Source organism: Xyrauchen texanus, chromosome 18 (assembly GCF_025860055.1).
Source record: "Xyrauchen texanus isolate HMW12.3.18 chromosome 18, RBS_HiC_50CHRs, whole genome shotgun sequence".
In the NCBI taxonomy this organism is placed as follows: Eukaryota; Metazoa; Chordata; class Actinopteri; order Cypriniformes; family Catostomidae; genus Xyrauchen; species Xyrauchen texanus.
Window position 1 is genome coordinate 9,588,323 of NC_068293.1, and position 9,852 is coordinate 9,598,174.

General features: G+C 37.0%; 1 protein-coding gene across 2 annotated transcripts in view; it reads left to right on the plus strand.

Annotated features, from left to right (window-relative positions):
* Positions 1-113: 113 nt before the first annotated feature.
* Positions 114-9,852, plus strand: part of LOC127658779 (A-kinase anchor protein 11-like) — a 33,113-nt gene continuing 23,374 nt past the window's right edge. For both annotated transcript variants that reach the window (XM_052148284.1, XM_052148285.1), the window contains exons 1-6: positions 114-160; positions 4,611-4,707; positions 5,412-5,522; positions 6,073-6,126; positions 6,276-6,407; positions 7,816-8,059. In XM_052148284.1, the coding sequence (XP_052004244.1) occupies positions 4,645-4,707; positions 5,412-5,522; positions 6,073-6,126; positions 6,276-6,407; positions 7,816-8,059 (604 nt within the window). In that variant the 5' untranslated portion in view covers positions 114-160; positions 4,611-4,644. The remainder of the gene's footprint in view (positions 161-4,610; positions 4,708-5,411; positions 5,523-6,072; positions 6,127-6,275; positions 6,408-7,815; positions 8,060-9,852) is intronic.

Consider the following 9,852-nt stretch of genomic DNA (forward strand, 5'->3'; position numbering starts at 1 on the left):
AACCCTGCGGTGTAGTTGACTTCTATCAGTGATTCTGCGCTCAACTGCTTCGTATCGTGCGGTCGGTATTCGATGAATCTCGCCTGCTCGTCTTGTTTTCATGAGCTGAACGGACGTCACAGCAGCTCGCTGCCCACTGCACGGCTCTTGACACTACAAGGTGAGATGCGCCTCGGGCAATATCATTTAAATGCAATTCGACACCCAACATCACATATAACAGAACTGTTAAAAACCAATCGAATGGTCTGTTAACAGCGGATAATGTATAACTATATGATCTGCTCAGGCCTGATGCTAATGCGCGAGCCAGCTGCGTCTGTCATGACATCATCAGGCTTTAGCGTCATATAAACATTTCACAGTTTATCACGATTTACATCTGCCTGTGGTTATTCGGTAATTCGGTAATTCATCCCGCACTGGAGGAACTGAAGCTGCCGTGTATGACGATGTTCTAGAATGAAAATAACTTAAATGAGCCATTAATGACAGCACCAGTTATAACGAATACATGTCCGGATGCGGTGAAATGGTCAAAACATTGTAAACTGTTGTTCTAGTTGTCAAATGGCGGTTTTGTCATGTCTGTTTGATTTGTGATGCATTTATTTTGAGGTGTGAAATGTTGAAAGCAGTGAATATATTAAGCAAACATTGAGTACTGAAATCAGAATATGTCAACAGTTGCGGAAATCCCAGTCATTCACCGCCACTCCCCTTTGCGAAATGGTCAGTGTTACCATGAACGTCTGTTGACTAAAGGAAATCATCTGACCCTCTGTATCTCCCCGCGGACACAAAACAGATCACATGCAGCAGCCAAAGCCATAATATTGTCCTTTTAACACTCATGTTGTGTTGAGATTGACTGTATTCACTTTTTGTTTGGGGCCCAGAGAATTTTCTGAGACTTCTCTCCCAGTAAACAGATATTATTGACTATTTAATACCGGTCTGTTGTATCACAAATGTACAGATTCACTTTTCAGATATTCACATCCAATATTGCTTTTTTGTCAATTTTATTTATATTATTATTATTATTATTTTAATCTGGAGACTCCGAGACCCCAAAAATGACTCCTGTAACATGTTCTGTTTCTTCGTGACTATTTCAATTTTGATTTTTGTTGATAATCATCTCTCATAACTTTCAGAAGTTATGAAGCATTACATGTTTTTTTGAGCTGATACATTTTTCCTCTTCACTGAAGGATGCCTCTGGGGTATAGACTTGTTCGTGAACTTTCTCTTTTTGTGTACTGAATTCTTAGAAGTACTGTTTATCTTTGCAGTTCTCACCCACATGCTCAAATGCATCAAAGCCTGACCTATTTCAGCATTCAGATTTGAACTCCGAAAGAAAGGGTTAATTGTGTAAAATTCTTTGAAAAATGCTCCAGGTCAGTTGAAATTACCTGATGTTTTTCCATCAATGAGAGGAAAGTGATGTGTGTTACTATCAAAATGTCCAAAAAGTTACTTGGAAAGAAGCATGGATATTCACATTCATCAAAAAGAGTGAGAGTATGACTTAATTGTAATGCTTTTAATTTGTGGTCACTTTTTTATTGTTTGGTAAACATTTATACATTTTACTTATTAAAATCAAGTGAAAGTGGACTAATGAGCATCACCATTGAATAATTGGAATAAAAAAAAGCTCAGTAGTTAAACGTTCAGATGCGTTACGGTAATTATTTTTTGAAGAATCCAGAAATATTAAAGGAATATTCAGGGTTCAGTACAAGTTAAGCTCAATCGTCAGCATTTGTGGCATAATGTTGATTACCACTAAAATAAATTGATTTTCTTTAAAAAAATAAATAAAAAATCTGGGTTACCGTGAGGCAGTTACAGGGGAAGCCTGTAGTTTTGGCAAACTAGCCGCAAACATGCAGCAGATTTGCCACTCGTTATTTTCACATGCAAATGAGCTTGTGATTTTACGCAAACGTTTGCCAGTATTTTGCAGCTCTTCATCAGTAGTGTTGAACCGAAGCAAACCTTTGGCAACAGTGGACAGTTTGCTGCAATTCACATGCAGTTATTTGCATGTGAAAATGATCAGTGGTGAATTTGCCACGTACTCTCGATTTTTGTAAGGGAATTGAATGGGTGCCAATTTTTGAACGTTATAATACTCATTGTTTCAATATATAGCCAAAAGACACAAACAATATGCGTGTTTGCATGATTTTAGTGTAATAAAATTGCTTGCTAACCTTTTCTGTGATATTACCATTACTTTGAAGATATAACCATAAAACAATTTAAACAAATTTACAGATCAAACTCATTGGTGTTAACGGAAGAATTCATGTAAGTGCTTTTATAAAATTATAAGCTTCACGTTTCTGCATGACTTAACTTCCATTTTAAGTGCCTCACTGTAACCTCAATTTTTACTTTTTTTAAAGAAAAGGTTGCGATCGAGTCTTTAATGTTTTGAAAATAACTACTTGTATTGGGCTGTATTATTGTAAAAGATTAAGAGCAAATTAATTACTATTAGTTACACTGCCTTTAAACCATTTCAGTTATTAAGTATTACAGTAATTATACTGTAATGCAGTAAAAAGTTACTGTATTAGAATTAGACTTTGAAGTAATTAAACACATTGTCATTTTGAAAAGGCAGTTTAGTCTGTGATTTTTAGAACATGTTTTGCCATTAACCACAAATAGTTAAACTTGTTTTAATGTTCTATATTGTAATTTGTCACGACCTCTAATGAAAATATATGTTACAGTGCAGGCCATTTTTATTATGCCATCAATTTAACGTCCTTGTCCAAACTTGTTTGTTGAACCATAAAGAAATGTCATGCTAAAATTAGTCTGAGCAAGCTTACAAGGAGATATTTATATGTATTATATATTCTGAGACTTTCAATTTTCCAGTTTTAATTATTAAACCACAAGAGCAGTCTAAACTACTTCTAACCAAGTAGCCTGTATGTGGCACTTTTTTTTTTTTTTTCAAACATAACACTCTTTGCTTGTTTCACATATGCTTTTGCAGTGCACATATATCTGACATCAGGCGGTTCAGACTATGTGAGAATGTGATAACTTCCTGATATTGAGTAAACATTGGCCTTGGCCTGTTTTTTTCCATCATAGAGGCCACCATACACTAAAAGCAGAATATATAAAATAGTCGTTTTTATTTTATTTTTGTGAAAAATCTAATGTGCCTAAGACTTTTGCTCAGTGCTGTAGATCGCGAGCTAAATTTGCGAGCAAAAATGTTAATGGTCATGGTCACCCCTACTATTAACATATCGCATGGATCCCAATACTACGTAGAGCAACAGACTGTTTCCAGAAGTGACAATTTTCTCCCTAGGGTCATTGATAGTGCATCAGTTAAACACCTAATGCGACGCATTGGTGCTAAAAAAAGCTTTCTGTCTTTGTCAGTAATTATTAAGAAAGAAGGAAAAATTAAATGGCGAAAAGGGTGCACACACCCCATAAGTCCCCCCCTCAACTATAATCCCTATGCAGTGCACACCATGTTGGATTTATGATTTCTGACTTCATACGAACTTTCCAGAAGGACCTGAACGCAGCAATACTTTGCCAGAAATGTCATTATTAAACACATTTTATTTTAATTATTTTGAAATAACACAGACTTATGGCTTCAACAAAAGCATATACCAGCGGTTAACAACCTCGGAACTTCTGGTAGGTTCATGACTTATTCTTAATAAACTATTTTAGCATTCAGGTACCACCACACATAATAATGGGGAATGTAGTTTTGTTGCACATTCCAGTAACCTCGTAAATTAGCTAATGACACTTTTTTTTTCTGGCAAACCTATTGCTATTCTTCATTAACAGTACCAATACCAATTTGCGTCCACTATGATTCTTTAATCGACACGCCCCCAACTTGAGTTTACTACTGGTAAATACGACTTTGTGGTGACGTTCATGTGCACTCAAATCATAAATACGATCATTCAGACATGACTTGAATGCACCAAACTACACTACCCATGAATGTTGAAGAGAAAGATCCACCAATCAGAGAATTGCGTCAAATAAATTGCATCAAAGAGCTCTGCAGCGACTGGCCACTTCCATTACACACTGATATATTTGCATATTTTACAATACAATAAAAAATGTATTGTTCCTATACTTATAATCAGCAACTTTAAATCAGTAATTCTATATTTTTCCGTTGTTTAAAATTGATTACATCATTTGCAGTGCTTCATAGGATTGTAGTTAATTCTGTCTTGAAAGACATTAAGTAAACCTTCTTGTACCTTTGACTTTTTTGGCAGATTTTTTTTTAAAACTTTAAGTTTGTAATGTTGTGGTTCACCTCAGAGCTGGTTGGTTTTTTTCATGGCTTATAACCCTTTTATAAAGTACTTAATGAAAAAAACCCTGTCCTGAACCAATACGGCTCAAAAAGTGGGCGGGCACAGTTGCACTCTAAAAGACATAATTATAATTATGTTTAAGTAAACAGAAAATAAGTCATGATACTGTTATTTGGTGGGATTACAGCTCGTGGAGGAGGGCATCCCCAGATGAGTCCTGGTTCCTCCCAAGGTTTCTTAGGGTGTTTTTCTCTGTAGGAGAGGATTGCCTCCTGTCCAGTCCTCCAACATCATGGATGCCTGTGCACGGATCAAAGGGGTCCCACTGAAGAGCCGTACCACTATGAGGAAAGAGGTATAAGGTTGTCTACCACAGTGGCTTTCAACTGGCTCTGTTTCAGACCCAAATTTTGCAGTGGACATCAAGAGGTCTCCAAACACAGGACCTAAATTGTTTAGATGACAAAAGTGAATTTCGTTGGTTTCAGTCAATAATTCTCAAAAACAAAACACATTGTGATTGGCTCAGATCATGGTTATCCTCGTTGAAGGTGAACCTGCAGTTAATGTAGTCCAGGTGGGATTATTATTTCTTTTTTACCCTGTGTTGTTTTGTTCATGCTTTCTATGATGAGGGCATGTCACACAACCTGTCCTTGTTGGCATCTGTCTAATTTGGCTAGCTTCTGCCAAGTCACAGTCATATGAATTTGCCAGAATACAGATGGATTGGACACATGTCAACCACAAAAGATACTGGTAACCATTTCCCCCTCCCTTTATTAAGTTTAATAAGTTTATTTATTTTGCTATCTGACTATGCACAATTATGTGGGGAGTTGCAGTTTATTATATGCAGTTAGCATTTTTTTTTCGCTACGACCCATTTTAGGCTGCATCCCACCAGTTGTGAGCCACTGGTCCACCATGGTTCTTTGATTGAGTACTTTCAGTAACTTATGGTGGCATTTATTTGCTGTTATTCTACACTGAAGTTTTGGTTGCATTCTGTTCTGATGCTCTTGCAATTTCCCACATGCTTTATGTTTGCTTGAGCAGACCTTCCGTGAGGGCTCAAATCTATGCCTGAAGAGCCTGTTGAAACACAAGAAAGAGCTGTGCAATGTGGTCATGGAGCTGCACAATAAAGAACCACAGTGTGTATCAGAAGTAAGGAGCACACACATCAGAATAAATGAAAAAAACAAAACAGAACAAAACTGCAATGTTATGTACTTTTTGTTTTTTGCACTTTAGAATTCCATGAAAGTGTATTTATGCATGAATGCCGCTGCAAATAAATAAATTAAGTAGCGTTTTTAACAATAAATGGAATAATCGTCCATACAAATGTGTCAGTTTGAATGTTCTGTGACCTCTTTTTGAGCTAAGTAATTTTGAAAGCCTCAAGACATCAGATAAGATGATAAGAGAGTGGTTAGAGTCAACTGGGACAGTTGCGTCTTACCTTATTACATACATAACTGCATGTCATGAGGTTTGGCTGAACTGATACATTTGAGAAAAAAAAGCAATTTGCAGTTGCAATATGGCTGGTTTTCTTTATACTAAAATGCTATTCATCCATATTGCGTTATAATAATTTCAAAGTATTTCCAGTCATTTTTGGTTTTCAGACTATGGCACAACAGAATATTTAGTATATATAATGCATGTAATCTTAATAAATGGCATGATTGTGTCCTCCTCTCTTTCATAGCTACATTATGTATGCTTACCTAGTCACACGGAGGGGGAAGATTTCACTTTGCAGGCAAGTTCTATATGTGCCATGTCTTTTTAAACAGTTTCTGAAAGTTTATCCAAGTAGGGCACATCAATAAGGATTTTAGATTTGCCAATTTTTGTATTTATTTGTTTACAGTGATGTGATTAATATACTGTATTTTCTGATTATCTCAGGCTCTGTCTTCTCTCTCCACTGAGATGATGGAGATGCTTAGGTCACTTCATGTACATACCCTTAAAGATGAAGAGATTCTACTCCTTAAAGACCCCAAAAGATCCTTTGAGAAAAAAGACAGTGTTTCCCAGGTAATTAGGGCATGCAAGTAAATTATACTTGTGTGTGTGTTAAGTTCTGTTTGGGGTAAGTATTTGATGTTCTCATTATTTTGGTGTCAGATGTCCATTGTTGTGTCTTGAGTGCATTGTCTTTGTGTAACTGGGTCTGAGCCGAACTAACCTTGTGGAACACAGCCAGGGGTATTACATTTTATTGTACTCTGATTGAACATTACATCAAACCACAAATGTTTTTCAGACATAAGAGATTGCAGGAAAAAAAGAGTGCTGTCTGTTAGAAGTTAAAAAAACACAACTTCTCATGGAGTTATACAAGTTCAGAGTTTATCAATTTACAAACCATTTGTGAATTATGTTTATTCTTCCTGAGCAACATTAAGTTATCATAACATTATATCTTGACTACACAGGATGTAAGAAAGATTTTATTTTTGCAAAATTAACTCTGACAGGGTGATCAGGACCTTGATGCAAAGCATAATTATTTGCTATAATTGATTATTATTATATGATATATTTGTCATTATTTGTACGTTATCTTGCTTATTACATGGCTACCCCCAGTTGTATAAATAAATGGAAACAAAATGTTGATTCAAGTTTAAAAAAAATTACTTTAATATGTCAGAATAAAGAGACTACAGTATTACAAGAGATATTACACTAACACAGCTATGTAGGACACCAGTTACCTTTGAAAATTGTCAATTATACAGTTTAGTGGTCAATACAGTATACAAACATATTTAAACACAGAATGCCTTAATTGACCGATCAAATCTAAGTAGAGAACTGTGTAACAAAGGCTTTGATCATGTCATACTAACAGTTAATTGATTCATATATTGATATTAAAGAGCACCTATTATGGTTTTTCGAATATTACCTTTCTTGTAGTGTTATATAGCTGTTTATGAATGTAAAAAAGTTTCAGAAACCAAAGTGCACGACAAATGGAGTTATTGACTCCCAAAAGAAAGTACCAATTCTGAACACCTGAAACAAGTCGTTAGTAATTCCATACTTACTTCCTGTACTAACCCATGTAATTTGGTAACAAAAAACCCACCTATGGTCTTCACTGGTTGCTTGCGAACAGCTTGGACCCGCCCTCAAACACTACACTAAGCCACAGACCAATCACAACAGACTGGGACATCTGACCAATTAGAGCAGAGTAGGCTCTCTGAAAGGAGGAGTTTAGAATGAATCCTTTAGCATGGATCATTGAATGAGTCGTTTTTGACACTGGGATAAAAAGGTAATGCTGCAATTTAAATTATGAGCAAATTAAAGTGTATTTTGACCTTGGATGCATGTAAATCTATTGTATGAGACCTTTAAAACTAAATTATGCACATTTAAAACCATATTAGGTGCTCTTTAATATATTTAAATGACATTTCCCCAACCTCAGGTCAGCTGGTCAAGAGCCTTGTGTATATTGAGGCATAGCCCCACTCCTCAGGTTAGTGTTGGCACCTTGCTGGGGTTGTTGGCTCGATACACCGTTGGGATAAGGTATGCCCTGGAGTTACAGGTTCTGCAGAGGAGCATGTCAGAAGCATGTCAAGCTGAGGACGATGACACCAATCAATCTGTCTCCTCTATTGAAGAGGACTTTGTTACTGCTTTTGAGCATCTTGAAGAGGAGGATACAGGTGATTAGTTATTGGTTACTTTACATACTTTGCAAATTAGTGGTTGACCGGAATATTGACAAGGCTGATAAATCAGCGATATTCTTAATATTTTTAATTATCGGCATCGGCCGATACATTTTCCCCTTTGGCTGATTAGTTTCCTTAGGGAGCTGAGAATCGCCTGCTTGCATGTGAAGCAACGGAAACACTACATTAACAGACCGGTGTGCAACACAGTCTCGTTTAAACGGTCTGCATATCAGAGCCGCAGCAGGCGTGTTTGAGCTCATAATGTTAAAGTGCTCGCCTGATTCATTCTATCTGTCTTGTCTAATGATAAAAGGCGAATATCAATAAAACTAATATCAAATGCTGTGTGCAAATATGCACATATCTCGTTTAAACAGATGTAATAAACCAACCTTACACAACTTGAGCAGATCCAGCATCCATTTAAAGCACATATTCTAGCATTCTATCCTCAACAGATCCATGTAATTTTTCTAATGATAAAAGGCAAATATCAATTAAACTTCTATTATATACCTTCTGCAAATATGCAAATATCTCATTTAAAAAGATGTAATTCACAAACCTCACAAAAGTCAAGTGTTTTCTTCCTGTCGAGCGCGTATTCTATTAGCCAGAATCAAAACTTCAGGATCAAGATCAAAAGTTTTTCTGATTCACAAATCATGACGATCACTCTATGACAATCCAAACATGTGATCCACGCTGTTTAAACTGTCAGGAGATTGCTGCTCGTGCTTGATCTGCACCGGCGTGTGAGAGCAAATTTAGAGTAAATGTGTTTTGTGTGTGCTATAAGTAAATGTTATATTCACTGTACAGATTCACAGTATACCACAGTATGAAAATTGACGGTTATCACACCATGTACATTTGCTTATCTACGGTATTGAGAAAAAAAATGCAACCGGATGGAGAATCTCATCTGCGCCTGCTTATCTCCTTTCCTCCTCGTCTGCCTGTCAGACTCGTCAACTTGTTCCACACACACACACACATGCAGTAGAGAAAATGTCAGAGAGAAGCAAGGTGAGGGGGTCATAAGTGACTATGTGTGAGTTAAAGCAGTGTTTCTCAACCGGTGGGTTGCATGTCTATTCGGACTGGGTCACGTACAGCAGGGAAAGAATAATACCATGGTTCTCCCATTGAAGATATTTCCATTCCTAACCCTGTGGCCACCCAAGTGATAGCCTATTTAGGACTGCTGAGGCAGATTTAATGATAACTAATGGCGGCTTCAGGGCTGGGAATGGATCCATGGGCCTCGGGGGTGGCTTCAGGGCTGGAAATTGATCAGGAGGCCTGGGAGGCTGCCACAGGGCAGGGACTAGGTCAGGAGGCCTGGGAGGCGGCAATAGGGCAGGGACTGGGTCAGGAGGCAGCCACAGGGTAGAGACTGGTTCAGGAGGCCTGGGAGTTGGCCACAGGGCTAGGAATGGATCAGGAGGCCTTGGAGGCTGCCAGAGTGCAAGGACTGGGTCAAGAGGCGGAATTGCTGGAGGATGGATCTCTGGGGCCGAAAACTACTGTTTCCTTCTTCCTAATGTATTAACAATTTCTTCATGTGTAAATCAATTACTAAAATTTGCTGACTAAACAGAAATCAGAAGAAACTCTATCTACCATTTAAAATACAATATTCTTTTTTTAGATTATTTTTTACAAAGATAAAGTTTAGTGTGAAATTGATATTAATAATAGATAATAGTGCTAAATAAAAGTTGATTAATTTTTTAGCAATTTTATGTTTGTTATTTACTATATTACATATGTGTGAT